The sequence below is a fragment of the Podarcis erhardii genome, assembly GCF_964252035.2.
Source record: "Podarcis erhardii genome assembly, chromosome: 15".
NCBI lineage: Eukaryota > Metazoa > Chordata > Lepidosauria > Squamata > Lacertidae > Podarcis > Podarcis erhardii.
The window spans coordinates 15,958,594-15,976,286 of record NC_138505.1 but is presented as its reverse complement, the minus strand read 5'-3'; the positions used below and the strand labels follow the sequence as shown (position 1 = coordinate 15,976,286).

Below are 17,693 nucleotides of genomic sequence, written 5' to 3'. Positions count from 1 at the left end.
GGGACTTGACTTTCATGGGTGTCAAAGTATTCTGTCCGTCTTGGGCTTCCCATCCACCGAGGGGTGAGGAGGGTGTGTGTTGCGGGCTTCCCTGTGTTCAGAACTGCCTCGTCACTCCACTCCACCCTAGGGGGCTGCCGAGTCTTCAGAGTCCCAGGCGGAGGAGGCAGAGGAGGAAGAGGCTTCCCCCAGCTCTCTGCTTCAGATTGGCAGCTGCTCTGGATACACGGAGATGAGGATCAAGCTGAAGCAGAACGAGGCCTTTCCTGGGCCCAAGGTGAGTTAAAACGGTGCCTGAGGTTCTGCAGCCAACCAGCGAATAGCTGATGCATGGGAAAGCCATGCCTTGTGTGAGCTGGGGGGCTTTGTTGGACTGCTCTGCTGAGGCATAGGCAGCTGCACTCCCTCCCCACCAGCAGAGCAGTTTAAAGAAGCCCACCCGCCCTGTGCCTCAGCTGCCTTTACACAGGCAGGCAGTTGGGCTGCCTCTTTCTCCTGCGAGGAAGAGGGGGCCTGCCAACAGAGGCTGCCTCTGGCTCGTGAGGAGGCATGTTTTGAACTTTCTCCCCCTCTCTCTGCGCAGCTGGAACTGGATGGGAAGATGGGGTCACTGCACCTCCTGCTTGCCCCCCAACAGATCTTATACCTGCTAGATCTTCTGTCTTCCCTGAACTTCTCTGGTGAGCTCTGTGCAACGTGGGTGGGAGGAGAGATGGAGAAAGAGCACCGTGCAAACCCACAAGAGGTTTGACCTCCTGCCCTGAAGAGATGGGGTTGTTGTGGCTCCTTTGGTCCAGCCCAGCAAGGCCTGTCAGGATAGCACATTTGAACCCATGCACACCTTTTTCCCTTCCCTGGAGGAGGTGCCAACTTTTGCACTGGGACAGGTGAGCCTTCTTCAGCCCTGCAGGTCTCCCCTAATCCTCTTCTCTCTTCTCTCCCCGCCCCCCAAGAATCCAGCCTCTTACAGGAGCAGCTGAGTAAGAGTCGCCCCCTTGACTCAGAGGACCTGAAGCTGATTGAGCAGGACCTCAGCCAACAGCTGCACTCAGGGCTGGGGGCTGGCCCCACCCGCCTGGAGGGGATGGAGACCTGCGTCGGGCTAGAGAACGGAGGTGACTGCTGCCGGGGGGCGGGGGGAGCAGCTTTGCATGCAGGAAGATCCCAGGTGTCAAATCCCCAATAGCAGCAGCTCCAGGCAGAGAGGCTGAAGAGCTGCTGCCAGTCAGTGCAGGCAGTACTGAGTGAGATAGACCAAGTCAGAACAGGGACCTAAGGCAGCTTCCTATGTTTCCACCTCTCCTCCTCCTTCATCCTGGGTACATCTACCAGGGCCAGGTTCAGTCCCTTGCATTCCCCTCTTAAAAGGATGCAGGTAGCAGAAGGCAGACTCAAACATGAGTCTGACCAAACTGCGGGAGGCAGTGGAAGACAGGAGTGCCTGGCGTGCTCTGGTCCATGGGGTCACGAAGAGTCGGACACAACTAAATGACTAAACAACAACAACAACAAGCAGAAGGCTATTTCCTCTGTTGCCTACTGATGTTTGAGCAACCATGAAATGAAGCCCCACTTGATTCCTGCTTGGTTTCCGGACAAGGTCTTGGTGCGTAAACTGGCCCCCTTGACGGACGGGACTGAGCTGGTGGCTGCTTTAGGCCCGCCCTCTCCTCCTTGCCCCTCCTTGGCCAACTTTCCCTTCCTTTTCAGAGATGTTCTTCTCCATGGCTCCCATGACCAGCAGCGTGACCTCCGTGCGCTCAGCCAGCGAGCTCTCTGACATCGACCTGGACTCCTCCATGCACAGTGACGCTGGCAGCAGCCGCCTACAGGCTCTGCCCTTCGCGCCAGGGGTAAGAGCCCCAGCAGGCTGTGGGGGATGGCAGAGGGAGGGGTGACCCTGGGCAAGTTTCCGGTGGGCTTGGACAGGTCATCATGCCTGAGGTCTGGGTGCCTGGGCAGAAGGACCCAGGGGAAGGCCTCCTCATGTTGGGGGGGGGGCTTCCTTTGCTCCCTATCCCATCTCATCACCAGCTGCCCAGGCACACAGCTTCAATGCTGCCCCGCAAGTTTCCAGGGGGCAACTTAACACAGCTGGCGCAAGGCAAAGGACAGACTGACACATCCCCCCCTCCATGTTCAGAAGCTGGCCAGACTGAGAGCTGATTCAGACTTCATTGCTGGCAACAGGATAGCACCCCCTATCCCAGCATGCCTGAGGGCTGCGGATTAGTTTAGGGGTTGCAGGGCCCTCCTGCTTCTGCACGTCACAGAGGGGAACCGCCAAGGAGGCTGTGCTGCTGCCATCCCTCAGCAACTGCTGTCTGAGGCTTTTGCCTTCCTCTGCCCAATGGCCTTGCCGGTAGGCCTGCTCTGCTCCCAGAGCTACTTGCCCTGTTCTCAACTCTCCACCTTTCTCTCATCTCCACTCCGCCCGCCCCCTGCACAGCTGATGTTGAGCAGTCCCAGGCGTTACGGACGGTCACCCTTTGCTGCCACCCTGCCGTGCCTCAACAAGATATCAAGTAAGATGGTTTAAATTGCAAATTGGTGGGAGGGAGAGGGTGGGATTGTGCAGGACTTCTTGATAAGCCCAAGTAGTGCCAGAGAGGAGGCGGGCGCGAGAGACCTGTGGGGTGTTTTCCCCCCACTGGTGTTGAAGGGAGGTCTGGTTGGTTGGTTAGTTAGAGCATTTGTACCCTCCTCTTCAGCCAAAAAGGCTCACAGAGTAGGGTACAAATGCTCTAACTAACATACAGTCGAAACAAGACAGTCCCTGCCTACAGGCTTACAGTCCGAAGGAACATGGCACACAAGGGGAAGAGAACAGGGAGGGAAGAGGAAAGGGAGAGAGTATGGAACTCCCCAGAGATCCACTCCGCAAGGAGAAAGGGAAGAAACCATGAAAGACTTCAACAAGGGACAAGGAAGCGTTGTACTATAATCAGGATCAAGAAAGTCAGCAGAGGGGGCATGGAAGTGACTTGAGAGCCTCAGACATTAGAACACCGGACTGAAGGTTAAGACCTAAAGCGAAGAAAGGATGGACACAACCCGAAACCAGGAAGAAAGGGACGATGGATAAAACTAGAAGAGAACTTTCTTTTATATATCTTGCTATTTCTGAGTAATATTAATGAAATAATAGATTGTGCCGGAAAGGAAATAATTGGCTTTAGCAGAAAGACTTGAAGGTATTAAGTATAAATATAAATTTAAATTCTAAATTTTAAAGTTTATGGTTCGGAAGGTAAAGATAAAGTTAAGATAATATTGATAAATTGAGATAGATTGTTAAGATAAATCATTTTTGACAAATATGGGAAGAATTTGCTGAAATAATGATTAAATTGGAATACAAAAAGGGAGGTATGAGGAGGTCTAAGACACAAGGTAATGAAATGATGTAATTTTGAATTTATATACTTTTTTTTTCTTTTTTCTGCCTTTTTTCTTTTTCTTTTTGTCTTTTTACTCTGTTGTTTTAATGTTTTTGTATTTTTGAAAAGTTGAATAAATATCTTTTTTTTTAAAAAAAAGAGAGAGGCACTTGTAGGTAGGAAGCCATCATTCCTTGTGACACTACAGAGGTGTAGCTTGTCCTGGTTTTCAGTCAAATGAAGGCTACCAAAGTAGCTTACAGATATCAGTAGTGAAACAGTCCCTGTTCTCAGCATTACAATCTAGCAGATATGGCACTGAAGGAAAATGACTTGGAGGGTAGGAGGAAAAAAGTAAACTCGAGTGTTGCAAAAGAAGAGATCTACTGCTTGGTATGCAGAAATTCTGGTGTGTTCAGCGTCTCCTTTTTAAAAATCTGTTTCATTGAGATCCTAGAGAGCTGCTGCCAGCCAGAGCAGACAGTGCTGGACTTGGTGGATCAGCAGTCTGACAGTTTCTTAAGAGTTTCTCCCAGTAATTTCTGGGGCAGCTGCGTCCAAGTTCAGGTCTTTCTGCTCCAAGACTCACTCTCTCTCTCTCTTCCTTGCATAGGCAAGACCAGCCACCCGCAACCCCCCTCTCTGGAGAACCAGCGGCCTGAGGTGTTGCTGCGGCTGACGATTGGAGGGCTCACTCTCACCCTGCTGCACCAGACCCCAGAGACCCCACACCTCCAGCTGGCTCAGCGCTTCTTCTCCCAGCTCGGGGGCCTGAAGGACTCTGCCTTTGGGGGCCGGGATTTCCAGCCCCTGCGCCAGTGCTTTGAGGGGGCCTGTCCACGCAGCAATGTCAGGTATGTATTGGGAACCGAAGGCCTGAGCACAGCAAAAAAACAACAACCCAGGTGCTCTGCCCAGGCCCTGTGGTGTGTGTTTGTGTTATAACATTTGTTTAAATCTGTGGTTCCCAAAGTAGGCAGTAGCAATGGGATTACCTGGGGGTGGGGGGTGCTACTGTAAGAGGCAAGGGGACAGAAGGGGGCTGCTGTAGGTGTAAATAACTACCAGACTTTCAAAAGCTGGCATCACTGGATCAAGTTCATCAATATTGTTGAATTAATTAAACTAAATAGTTTTCATTGGATTTTGGATAAATGTGCAATTAATTGTTACAGTTTTGAGTTTCACTGTGATATTATCTTCCTCAGTGGGTCATGCAAAGAATGCATTTGACAAGGTAGGGTGGGAGGTCCAGGGGGTGAGTTTAGGGAACCAAGGGGGCATTGGCCTGGAAAAGTTTGGGAACCACTGGATTGCCATTCCACTTGGCTTGCAAAAATGTATCATAGAATCAGAAGGGTCCCTGAGGATCATCTAGTCCAACCCCCTGCAATGCAGGAATATGCAGCTGTCCCTTACGGGGATTGAACTTGCAGCCTTGGCGTTTTCAGCACCATGCTCTAACTGACTGAGCTATGCAGAGATAGTAGACATCCTACAGTGGATGTGACTTAATGAGAGCCTGCTGGATCAGGGATGATGGGAGTTGTAGTCCAACTGCACCCGGAGGCTCCCCGGGTCCCCGCCCCTGCTCTGTGCTTCGCTGCCAGCAGGCAAGGGACATTCCCTGCACCTTGTGCTTGCCACGTTTGCCATCTGGGTGTCTGTTTGCCTCTTCCAGGCTGACTGGGGCCGCCGTGCAGATCAGCTGCGAGCACAAGGCCTCTGGGCAGCTGCACATGTTCAGCTGGGATGCATCCTTTGGGCTCCTGGAGATCTTGGAGTGCCTGTGGACAGACGACAGGACGCAAGCCAAGCCAGAGTACACCGAGGTGAGGGCTGAGCTCCATCAAGGGGAGTGCAAGAGCGGGGAGCACCTGGGTGCTGCTCACTCCCCCCCATGTCCACTTGCACTTCCTGCCCCAGACAAACTGGAGGCTCCCCGGAGTCCTGGTTGCATTGATGTTGCCAACAAAACTATCAGTGGAGCAGCCGCCTGTCAGATGAAGAGCATGGGGTTCTTTTGTCAGAGGGCGTCCTTGGTAAACTGATTTTGCTTCCTTCTCAGCTGCTGGTCTTCGCCACCCCTAGTGCCTTTCCCTACAGCCAGTCGCCTCGCCCCTGTGCCCGTCTCCAAACCAAGCATTCGGAGAAGCGGCCTTCATCCTCCAAGGTGAGTCTTGCAGCAGGCAGGGTGCTTTTTGCACAGATCCAGCAGCAAATTTCTTTCCCCTTCTCAGTCGCTGGAGAAATTCTGGGCAGCAGTGGGTGGAGCCTTCGTCTTCCTTGGCAAACCATAAATGCATGAGTGTGTCCTGTTATGTCCCACCAACACCCTTGAAGAGCAAGGAAAGTGCTTTGCCAGGGACCAGTGTGCCTCAGTGGGCTGGGTTTGCCCTGCAGGACACAAGTTAGCCACCCCTGGCTCAAAAAGCGGCAATGCAGGCACCAGGTGAGCCAGCCTCTCTGGGAAGGTCATTCCATAACTTGGGAGCGTCATAGCAGAAAAAGGCCTCTCCCTTGTTGGGAACTGCAGAAATCCTCCGCGTTTCATTTTGTTTCTGAAAAATACTTCCAGGAAAGAGTTAACCTGGATAAAATTAAAATGAGAGCTGGGCAGAGTCAGGTCCCAAGTCTAAACCAGCCTGTGGCTTTCCAGGTGTTTTTAGTCTCCTGACTTTCATTAGCCAAAGGCTGCAAAGACAGTGAGGTGTTGTAGTCCGATGGGACCTGGAGCGCCTCAATGCAACCTAAGACTTGGGCCAAACTTGGGTTAGCAGAGCTCTGGTTTTTGCTGGGGAGACGCCTGCAGCCTGCCAACTCTTGCTACTGTACTTCCAGAGCCGCCTTGCCAAGGTCCCTGCCAAGCAAACGGTGGAGCTGGTGGCTGAGCTGGACGACTTCTGCTCAGACGTGGACCTGGCGACGCTCGACCGCCTTTGCTCGCTGCTGTGCCGTGCCACGACGCCCTCCACGCCAGCCTGGCCTCCTCCCGAGGCACACTTGGTAAGTGGGGGGCGGAGCAGACTGAGAGGCCACGGCACCCACTTCTTCCCCCCGCCCCCACCAGGAAGAGCCTCCTCTAATGGTTTTCTCTCCCCTCTCTCCCCCACCCCTCTCCTGGCTGGGCGCCAGGCAGATTCTCCCCCTGCTGCCAAGTGGCAGGCAAGCGTGCGACTGGCAGCGCCCAAGGCCACCCTGAGGCTGCAGTTCCCGATCCCGGACCTCCGTCCGTGGCCCGAGAGGAGGCCCTGGGCCCAGAAGGCTGTGCGACAGGAGAGCCTGCGCCTGGACCTGGCCGGAGTGGAGCTGCAGGTGGAGCTCGGGCTGGCAGGTGTCACCCAGCTGGAACTTGCCTGCAGTGACCTGCATGGTAAGGAGAGGCTGCTGCAGGACCCCTGCTCCCTCCCTCCAAAAAGACCCCCATTGGATTTCTCCCTGCAGCCGCCAAGTGGGCGAGGGCAGACATTGCCGGCGTCTAAACATTGCCTGTATCTGGGCAAGTCAGAAGTGGGCACGCCCCCTGGTACAAGGTAGCATTTGTGTATGAAAGATTCAGCCTCCTAGGAATGGCCCTGTTGTGACAAAGGGGGGCAACGCCCAAGAGTGCCTCTCCCACCACTTCTTCGTCCAGCTGCAACACAACAAACCTGCAGTGCTGCCAGCGGCGGGTCTTACTTGCCAGTAGTTGCTGCCGCCCCTCCCACTTATTGCCACAGCTCAGACAAGAGGGGACCTGGGACGCGCCAAAGCAGTTAACGTTTCCTTGGTGGAAAGGTGGGATTTAAATTCAGTAAATAAACATAAATTCCAAGATCCATGCCCCAACAAGTCCTGAATGCAAGGAGTGGTGATGGTTTGATGCGGTTTGGGTACCAGCTTTGGAGCGGGTCTCCTTTCGCCCGGGAGTGGGGATCTGAACCCTGATGCTGTTTGGGTGATTTGCAGGCACGTACGAAGGCGCCGAGAAGCTGGCCGTGCCGTGCTTGCGGGTCGGCAAAGCCCCCGACCTGTCCGCCAAAGGGACGGGGAAGAAGTACCTCCTCCCCAAGTAAGTCTGGTTTCCGCATGCAACCTCCCTTTGCTACAGCAGTCAGGGTGCGCTTGGGTGCTGCCTTGGCGAGGGCATCCTGCTCTCTGTCTCGACGTCTTGGGTCTTTTTTTTGGGGGGGGGGAAGCATCCACAAAGGTTCTGGCCCCTCTCTCCAGCGCTGTCCTCTCCCCTGGCAGAATCGCGTTGACCCTCCGGCCTCGGACCAGCGACACTCCCTGGGACTTGGCCCTGGCGAAGCCCGGAGAGATGGAGCTGTCGACGGCCGAGAGCCCCTGCGAGCTGAAGCAGCCGGAGCCTTCGCCCTTCTCCTCCAAGCGGACCATGTACGAGACGGAGGAGGTGAGAGGGTGAAGCGACCCAGGGGGTGGCGGGGTGTGTGTGTGTAGCTGCTAATAACCTAAGGGGGGGGGATCTGCTGGACCAGGCCAATGGCCCACCTAGTCCAGCATCTGCTTCTCACAGCAGCTAACCAGATGTCCCCATGGGAAGCCCACAAACAGGACCCAAGAGCAAATCTCCCTTCTTGTGGCTTCCAGCAACTGGGATCCGGAACCATTGCAGGTTTTGGCTGTGGAGGCAAAGCCCAGCCATCCTGGCTAGCAGCCATTGATCGCCTTCCCCTCCATGTATATGTCAGGAGTTCGTCCTACACTCGAGTAGGACTCTGGTAGAGACACATGCCCGACTGGCATGTTCTCTCCCACCTGGTCGATTGTTCGGGAGCTTCAAAAGCTTTCTGCAGCCCAAACATCACAGTGACAGATGCCAACAGACATCGGCACACTTAGGGATCCGCAGAGTCTGCGCAGTTCGCATGATGGACCTCAGCAACTCAGCATTTTGGCTAATCTACTTTATTTACATATAAACACACACGGAGCACTGCAACATGGCTCCCTCTCTCTCTAGCATCAGGCAGCAAAGAGAAAAAACAAAGGACAATAGTCCCACTTCATGGAACACAGTAACACAAATATCCTGTCTCCGTCACTTCCCACTTTGTGGAGTCAAAACATATACCATCATGTGATAGACAACAATCCCATGACTGCAATCACAGAGCAGGAATTCTAACAGTATATGGCCCCTGTGGGTGGGAGTTTTGTAGTTCTTCTGTGTGGCATTGGCACCAGCTTCCTGCCAGCTTCTGATTCACCCTGCCACTCCACTTTTCCCCTCTAGATGGTGATCCCTGGAGATCCCGAGGAGATGGCGGAATTCCAGAGCCAGACGCTGGAGGCTTCCCAGTATGCCCTGGAGGTGACCTTCCCCACTATGCACATCTTCCTCCCCAGTAAGGACTTCTACGAGAGCATCTACAACAGGTCAGAGTCCCATGCGCCTGGGCGTCCAGGGGGTGGGGGGCAGCAGTCCTCCTCGAGGCTCTTCTGCACAAGGGGTGGGAAAGAGTCACAGTACTCAGAAAGCCGAATTTGTCCTTTCCATCGGGGGAATGGGAGGAATCTGCCTTAGACCAGGTCAGGCCATTTGTCAATGTAGACCAGTATTGTCTGCTCTGACTGGCAGCATCTCTCCAGGGTCTTTCATATTTCCTGACTGCTACCTGCTGCCAGGGACTTAGCCCGCCTTCATGACACCTGCTCTGCCATTGAGCTTGTGGCCCTTCCCTTGGTTCGAAACAAGACCTTCTGGGCATCTCTCTCTCTCTCTGCCCTGCATGGCCATGATTGACACCACGCCCTGATCCTCTCACCTAGCTGGTGGGCTCTGCAGTCCCTGACATTTGCTGCACCCTTGGGATAAGCTGCAGGGGTGGGGAGCCTGTGGTCATAAGGACAACAGAAATGTAGCTCTTGATAACTTTGTCTTCCATGAATTCATACAATCCTCTTTCCAAGGTGGTGGTCTTCATTGACTCCTGTGGGAGGGAGTTCCACAGTTTAACTCAACTTATTCACATAGTGCAGAGTTTCTTGCTTATTATTACTATTATTAATTATTAAATTTATATACTGCCCTTCACCAAAAGATCTCAGGGCTACCCTGTGAGGTGCAGCTGAGTTGACTGGCATCCAAGGTCATCCAGTGAGCTTCTTGGCCAAGAGGGGATTGAGCCCTGATCTCACCCAGGTCTTTGTCCCGCACTCTAACCACTACACCACACTGTCATGGGACAGGCTGTTCATGCCGACCTTCTTTTTCTCCTCTAGAATCAATAATGATCTCCTGATGTTCGAGTCCTTCAGCCCACCCCCCACCCCCTCCGAGCTTCTGGGGGGTGCTGGGTCCACAACAGCCCCCTTTGTTGGAGAAGCACCAGCGGACACCCGCTGGCAGGAGAACTTCAAGATGTGCAAGTCGGCCTTTAAGCTGGGTGAGGGAGGGCACCCCCATGTCGGAGGGTGGGAGGGAAGGGAGGAGGGTTTTAGTACACACCAGTTCCTTTGAGAGGCAAGACTGGGTCTTGGCCATCACCATCTTGCAACTTGGCCAAGCATGCTTTATAGACTGCCTGGACTTGGCGGGGGGGGGGGGCAGCAGGAAACAGGCTCTATTCTGGGCAGTGCAGAGGTTTTATGGGTCTGTAAAAAAATGCCTTCCCCGCCTTCCTCTCCCTGCCTTCCAGATTCAGATTCCGAAGATGAGGATTCTCACTTCTACTCCGTGGATGAGGCAGCACAGCGGAAGAAGGGGGAACAGAGGAGCCCCTTTCCCCAGAGCTGTGTCTCTGTTGTGCTCTCTGTGGGGAAGGGGCGGGTCACAGCCCTGTGCGATGCCAAGGTAAAGGGGGGTGGGAAGGGAAGAGAGAGAAGGTTACAGGCTGACCACTCATGTGACCCTGAGATGGGGGAGGCATTATTTATTTTATCTGATGCTATTTTAATTATAAAGCATTCATAAACTGTTCTGCATTTTAATAATCCCTAAGCAGTATGGGAAGCTTTCAACCATGTACTGTGGCTAAATTTGGGAAGGGGCATTAAATCTTAGGTTTGGCATAGATCCTTTAGCTTGTTGGCACTGCTGCTGTGTGCTCCCGGCAAGCTAGGGCTTGCTTGAGCCACTCGGGCTTCCTGAGCTGTTGACTATGGTCCTTTGGTCCTGGCCCATGGCTCCTGGTTGCCAGCTCACCTGGGACTCTTGCCAACCAGATTCCTGTAGGAAACCCTCAGGAAGGATTCGAGCGTAAGAGCCCTCTCCCCTTCTGTTGCTTCCAGCAAGTGGAATTCAGAAGCATTTCTGCCTCCAACCGCAGAGGCAGAGCAGAGCCATTGTGGCTCCATGAATTTGTGTGTTCCTCTAAAGTCATCCAAGTTGGTGACTGTCACTCCCATCTCTCTCTCTCTCTGGCTGTGCAGGGCGAGGGGGGCAAGAAGCTGGAGGGATCTCACGGCGAGCTGGTCCTGGACGTGGAAAGGGGCAGTCTCTTCAGCGTCTCGCGGTACAAGGGTCGCGAGGACCTCGGCTACTTCTGCATTGAGGCAGAGAAAGTTGCACTTTATCACAAGGGTAGGGCTCTGGCCCCTGGGCCGCAAAGGGGGAATAGGGGTGTGCCAGGGTCAGTGGGTACTTGTGGCTGGCTGGCTGGGAGGGGTGGTGGTCACGTCAAATGGAGGTTAACCCCCTGTGATCCATCCCTGATAAGGCATCATTTCTCCTTGCCAAATAAGGAAGGATTCTGGACCCTTCGGGGGAGCTGTTCTTTGGAGGGGAAGGTTGCAAACCTCTAGGAAATGTTAACCCAGGATGTCCTCTCTTGTCCCTGCAGCTGTGGTGGAGGACTACCTCATGGCGGAGCATCTGGAAATCTCAAACTTTTTGCCCCCGGAGGGGCTCAACCCCACCATTTATGCCTCCCAGGAGGGCCCCATCACTTGGCCCTTGGGGAGCAAGAAGGACGGGCCCCTGAAGATGCTCTCCCTGGCTATCCAGATCAACCTGGATTTGGAGAAGAACATCAAGGTATTGTGACCGTTGGATCCATCTTTCCTGCACATCTGAAGGAGGGAAGGGGGAGCCCTTTGGGCTGTTGGTGGGGCGATCTTTGGAACTTCCTCTTCCAAACCTGGGGGAAGATTTGTTTTCTTTTATTCCTGCCCCATCCTTCAGGGCCAGCAGCTTGCAAGGTGATAGGTAGGACCACGCTGAGCCAATAAAGGTGGTCGAATCAGAGGAAATGGCTCTGTCTAGTGCCATTCATTTGTTAAATTGATAGGTCGCTTCGTAGCATAAAGCCACCAAAACACAAGCTCTAAGAATTGATTCCTTGAACTCTGAAACGCATGACCCCCAAGCCATACAAGAGCCATATTTTCATGAGCTGTTCCTTCACAGCTTTCATAACTTTCAGGTAGCACAGAGGCTGAGCCCATGGGTCCCAGTTCTTGAATCCTACCACTTCTGCCTAATAGAGGTCTTCTCAGTGGGGGCTCCCCCATTCATGGAATGCTTTCCCCGGGGAGGCATGCCTGGCACCCTCACTATGTTTTTAGGGCAAAAACATTCTCCTTCTCCCAGGCTTTTGGATCTGCTTTTTTGTGGGGTGGGGTTATATTATTTATTAAAATATTTATATGCAACCATATCTATCTATCTACACACACACCTCAAAGTGGTTTTGCAACAATAAAAACAAAACCATGTAATAAAACCATAGAAAAGTAAAAAAACTTGAGTTGGATCTGCTAATATTTATTTGTATTACTGGTGTATTTCAGGTATAGTTTTATTCTATACTTGTTTTGGCACTTGGCCTTTTGATTTTGGTTTGTTTTTTCAAAGTTGCTTTGAGTTCTCTTTTCTGAAAAACAACAACTAATAAATATTAATAATAATTTAAGCGGGGGGAATAGTGAGGTCGGGCCATCCCAGATGAGCTGCTTCAATACTTCCAACGTTACCCAGGTTGCTTTCTCATCATCCGCCCCTACCTGGTCAGGGTGTTGTGCAATGGGCTCTTCCCACTGAGAAAAAATCCGAGGCAAAGTGCGCCTTTCAAGGTGGCGCGGCTGCGTGTCTGAATGTGGCCTGAGACCCCTGTTTCTTCCTCGTCTGTTTCAGGAGTTCCTGGTGACGCTGCGCCTTGAAGGGGCCACCATGCGTCATCACATGGCCCTGACCCACCAGAGCTGGTACACGCAGGTGAGGTCTGCCCCCCCAAGGGCTGTCTGGTCTGTGTAGAGAGGCAGGTCGTCCACCGTGAGGGGTTGAGCACGATTCTTGAGCCAGGAGTTCCACACTTTGCACGATGGGGAAGGGGATGTCCCCTGGGTCTCTGCTGCCATAGAGGGCTGTCAGCGTTGACTGGTCTCATGCCGAGGGTGTGTGTCCCCGAAATCTGACTGTGCTCATCTGTCCCCTCAGTTGATTGACTTCCTGGATGTCCTGGATGACCCCATCCTGGGCTTTGTGCCCCCGACGGTCATCACAGTGCTGCACACCCACCTGTTCAGCTGTGCTGTGGATTACAGGTATTTATTGGGACATAGGAGGCTGCCTTCTCTGCCAGCTCAGACAGTCGGTCTGTTGAGCTCATTATGGCCAACATGGTGCCCTGGAAACCATCCCTTGGTGCCCATGAAGCCTCAGAAGAGCCTCCTACACTGTCACTTCCTCCTTGGTCACAAGGGAGTAAGGATGATGAAGGTCTTCCCACCCCCATCCTCCCTTGAACAAGTACATAGAGCTGAAGGAGGAAGTGGAGAAGAGTGGCACTCTTTCCCACTTCCTCTTTCAGCTCTATGTGTTTTTCAAGACTCAGATTAATTCTATTGGGTCCACCTTTGGCCCAGATCCCCTGCAGAAGTGTGTGCAACATCTTTCTGTGACGGGTGTGGGAAGAGAAGTGACCAGAGGAGGCAGCCTCTTCCTGCTACCCACAGAGGTCCAGGTGACTTGGGGTGGGAGGATGGCAGCCGCTGTCCAACACCCCTGGTACACTTGAGTTCTGTCTTCTCCCCTGCAGGCCTCTCTACTTGCCAATCCGGGTCCTCATCACAGCCGAGACCTTCACCCTCTCCAGCAACATCATTGTGGACACATCCATCTTCCTCCTCCGGTGGGTCGTGTCTCAACCTCCTATCCTGCTCTTTCCCAGACTCCTTTCACTTGCACAGAGAGGAGACCTTGAGGCCAGCTGGTTGCAGCCTATGTCACGCACTGGAGGGGGGAGGTCTGGGGCCAAGACAGCTGCTATGATTGCCCATACAGTGGTACCTTGGGTTACATACACTTCAGGTTACATACGCTTCAGGTTACAGACTCCACTAACCCAGAAATAGTACCTCGGGTTAAGAACTTTGCTTCAGGATGAGAACAGAAATCGTGCTCCGGCAGTGCAGTGGCAACAGGAGGCCCCATTAGCTAAAGTGGTGCTTCAGTTAAGAACAGTTTCACGTTAAGAACAGACTTCCGGGAGGAATTAAGTACTTAACCCGAGGTACCACTGTACTTGGAACTTAATTACTTGCACACACACCCCAAAGTGCACAAGGTAGTTTGTCTGCTTCTCTCCCTGCCCCCACTTATTTTATGAGGTCACTTGGGGCAACAGACGGTGAGTGGCTCAAAGCCACCCAGTCCCTTCTATGGCTGCCTAGCAGCTTTTGAGCTGTTTAATTCACAACAACCCTATGAGGTAGGATATATTCCGCCCCCGTCCCAAGGGTTTCCCCCTCTCTATTGTGTCCTCCTGCTGACTCTGCGAGGGAGGTGAGGCTGGGAGACTGGCCCTAAGCCACCCAGTAAGTTGGGTGGCAAAGTGGGGGTTTCACCCCTGGGTCTCCCCAGCCCTAGCCCAGCCTTCTCCAGCATTTCTCACCACTGGGGATGATGGGAGTTATAGCCCCCACAGCAGCATCTAGAGGGCCTCACTTTGGGAGAGGCTCACCACCACCACCGCTGAGCGCTTGGAGGCAGCTGCGGGCAAAGGCTCTTCCTTGGTTGGCATAACTGGCTGGCAAAGCGGGAGTAGGCGCTGCAGATCAGGTGCCTTCTCCCTTTGGAACACCCCCAGTTTCTGCAGGCACAGCTTAAGCAGCTATTGGCCCCTCTTGACCTGTTTCCCCCCAGGATGCTGCTAACCAGCCACCCTGTTCTCCCCGCAGGTTCATTTTGGACGACTCGGCCCTTTACCTCTCAAACAAATGCGACACAGAGATGGGCGACCTGAGGAGAGGTAATGTTGCCCGGCTTTGGCTCTCCCTACATAAGAACATGAGGAGGAGAGCCTTCTGGATCAGGCCCATGGCCATCTAGTCCAGCATCCTGTTCTCAGGGAGCACCTGAAGAACTATGCATCCCCTGCTCTCACCTTTACCTGGAGATATGTTGGTGGTCCCATCTAGGACCTTCTGCGGGCAGACCAGCTTCTCTGACGCTGGAAGTAATGCTCCTCTCTCTGTCTCCTGGTCTCAGATTATGTTTGCGTTGTGGATGTGGACCTTCTGGAGCTGGTGATCACCACATTTAAGGGAGCCACGACAGGGAAGCTGGTGAGTTCCGAGAGGCCTTTATGGGGGACGCAGGGAGGGAGCCACCTTGCAAGGAGGGTTTGCGTCCCTAGTCCAAGTTGCTTGCTTTCTGTGGAAGTCCCTTCCGTGGGGAGCAGAAGTCCTGACTCACCAGGGCTGGGAAAGGGGCTGATGGGAACAACGTCTTCCATCTCCTTTTGAGACGTGGGCAAAAATAACCTAAGAGGAGCTTCCTGGATCAGGCCTCTTGTCATAGGCTCATAGAGTTGGAAGGGATCTCAAGAGTCATCTGGTCCAAACCCCTGCAATGCAGGAATTTCAGCTAAAACATCCCTGACAGATGGCCACCCAACCTCCACTGTGGAACAGCTCTCACTGTCAGAAAGCTGTTCCTGATGTTTAGTCAGAAATATTATAATTTATTTATTTATTTATTTATTTATTTATACATACATACATACATACATACATACATACATACATACATACATACATACATTCTGGGCAGCTTCCAAAAAAGTATACAGTGGTCTATTAAAATACACTGATCCACTATAAGATTTGCGTTAACATACACCAAGATAGAATTGCTAGTGTCTCCCTTAGCATGACACATGATGAACCTGGTATAAGAAACAATCCCATACTGTTTCTACCAGGAATGAAAATCATCTTCCTTGTAACTTGAAGCCCCTGGTTCGAGTTCTACCCTCCAGAGCACTGTTCTCTCAGCGGCTGCCCAGATTCCCATGGGAAACTGGCAGGCAGCATCTGAGCACAAGCGCCCTCTCCTCTCCTCTCCTCTCCTGCGGTATTCAGAAGCACTGCTGCCTCTAGTTATGGAGCAAAACCATCCTGGCTAGTTGCCATCAGTGGCCTCGTCCTCCTTAACAATAGCTTCCTCCTCCATGAACATTTAATACATGTACCACATTTTATCCTTTTAGATAGCCAGGCAGAGCATAGCTGTTGTGGCCAGCAGCCATCGATAGCCCATGAATTTCTCCAATCCTCATTTTAAAGATCCAGACTGGTAGCCAGCAAGAAGACATTTGTCTGGGGCGATTTTTTTCCTTTCTTTTTTTAACACACACACACTTTTTCTCTCTCTCCCGCTTTGGTTCAGACCCGCCCTCTGTTTGAGCTCCGCTGCTCCAATAACGTGGTCCATGTGCACACCTGCGCAGATTCCTGTGCGGCCCTCGCCAACCTCATCCAATACGTGGTGAACAATGGGGACTTGCACCCCCCGCCCCACCATGACAGCCCCACAGAGATCGCTGGCCAGAAGGTGCAGGTGAGTGCCAAGTGGGTGCGGGGGGGGGGGGGGGCAGTTGAACTGGGGCCTGGGGTTGCTACCACCTCCAACCATAAGCTTATGTTTTTAGTTTTTTATTTGGACCATTTATATACCGCTCGTAGTTAAATGAAACTCTCTTAAGCGGTTTACAACATAGGTTAAAACATCTTAAATAAACAGCAAATGCCAAAACGAAAAGGACAGAATTTCTGCGTTCTATAAAACTTAACTAAATAGAGTATCCTCGTCAGTATCAGAATAAACATTGTCACATAAAAATCAGCTGCGAAAAAATGCAAGGAAAATCCATAGTAAAGGACTAAATTCAAGCATCTCCTAAAAGATCAGGAAGCAAAATAATTAAGAACGAAAATGAGCTATACAGTATAAGTTTCACTTTAAAAACAACAACAAAACACCTGATTCGCAATGAAGCAAAAGAGAATCAATTCATTCTTCCCCACCACCATACACCAATCAATCATCCCATTAAATGAATAAAGCCAATTAAATGCCCAACTCCCTATTCAGTAATTTGCACAACTTAATCTAACTACAGCTAAAAATGCAGATGAAGCGGCAAGTGAGACTTGAAAGCAACCCCCCTCCGTTTTTCTGAGTGATATTGGTTCCCTTATTTTGACTCTGGAACATATTAGAGTTAATTAAAAGTGTGAGCAGGATTTTGAAATAGGTGGCCGCGGATGATAAAGGATAAGCGATTAATGATAAAATGTAATGTTGCGCAGCAGGAAAGGGAGGGAACGGAAGCAGGGTGGGAAGTCAACTTTGTATAAAACTGAAGGTTCATTGGAATACAACTTGCTTAAAAGTTTTGAAACTTAATACAAATTCATTGGAGAGCAACCTCCCTCGGGTGGGTGCCCTGCTCTCGCCCTTGCCGCTTCCAGTGCGCTCACGCCCTCTTCTGTGCCCTGCTAGTTGTCTGAGAGCCCGGCGTCACTGCCATCATGCCCGCCTGCTGAGACGGCAGCCATCAACCAGCAAGACCTCACAGACGCCCTCATTGACACGGAGCGCAGCCTCCAGGAACTGGCCGGAGAGATGGGTAAGGAAGAGCAACAGGAGGGGATGCTTGGCTTTCCCTGGATGATGCTGGGTAGCGATTCTTCACCGAACATTGGGGCAAGATATGGCAGGGTGGTGATTAATTGGGACCAACAGCTCTCTCCATCCTCCAAGCAAGCAAGCAGCAGCGTCACAGTTCCAGCCAGGCAAAAGCAGGCGACAGCTTCCCAGTCTGGCAGTAGTAATAATTATTATCAGCAAATGAACCTTTTTGAGATTTCTTTTTTAAAAAATGAATTCTATTAGCAATTGGAGAAAGGGATACAATGATTATCATCAAATATCTTTTTATCAAAATGAAAACATTGATCTATATAAAAACACAGAAAAGGAAAGGAGAAGAAAAAGAGAGAGAGAGAGAGAGAAGGAGAAGAAAAAAAATGGGAAAGGGAAGAAAAAGAGGGAATAATGAAAGAAAGAGAAAAGCAAAAACATAA

At 51.9% G+C, this 17,693-nt stretch overlaps 1 protein-coding gene across 1 annotated transcript in view; it reads left to right on the top strand.

Moving 5' to 3' along the window:
• Positions 1-17,693, top strand: part of ATG2A (autophagy related 2A) — a 37,262-nt gene that overhangs the window by 7,006 nt on the left and 12,563 nt on the right. Inside the window, exons 6-29 of the mRNA XM_081842375.1 lie at positions 131-277; positions 584-680; positions 954-1,115; positions 1,711-1,853; positions 2,450-2,525; positions 3,994-4,234; positions 5,062-5,212; positions 5,449-5,553; positions 6,222-6,386; positions 6,516-6,753; positions 7,329-7,431; positions 7,611-7,773; positions 8,617-8,759; positions 9,606-9,769; positions 10,022-10,176; positions 10,755-10,905; positions 11,165-11,358; positions 12,457-12,537; positions 12,760-12,866; positions 13,361-13,453; positions 14,502-14,572; positions 14,812-14,888; positions 15,994-16,164; positions 17,110-17,236. Of these exons, the coding sequence (XP_081698501.1) occupies positions 131-277; positions 584-680; positions 954-1,115; positions 1,711-1,853; positions 2,450-2,525; positions 3,994-4,234; positions 5,062-5,212; positions 5,449-5,553; positions 6,222-6,386; positions 6,516-6,753; positions 7,329-7,431; positions 7,611-7,773; positions 8,617-8,759; positions 9,606-9,769; positions 10,022-10,176; positions 10,755-10,905; positions 11,165-11,358; positions 12,457-12,537; positions 12,760-12,866; positions 13,361-13,453; positions 14,502-14,572; positions 14,812-14,888; positions 15,994-16,164; positions 17,110-17,236 (3,325 nt within the window). The remainder of the gene's footprint in view (positions 1-130; positions 278-583; positions 681-953; positions 1,116-1,710; positions 1,854-2,449; positions 2,526-3,993; positions 4,235-5,061; positions 5,213-5,448; positions 5,554-6,221; positions 6,387-6,515; positions 6,754-7,328; positions 7,432-7,610; positions 7,774-8,616; positions 8,760-9,605; positions 9,770-10,021; positions 10,177-10,754; positions 10,906-11,164; positions 11,359-12,456; positions 12,538-12,759; positions 12,867-13,360; positions 13,454-14,501; positions 14,573-14,811; positions 14,889-15,993; positions 16,165-17,109; positions 17,237-17,693) is intronic.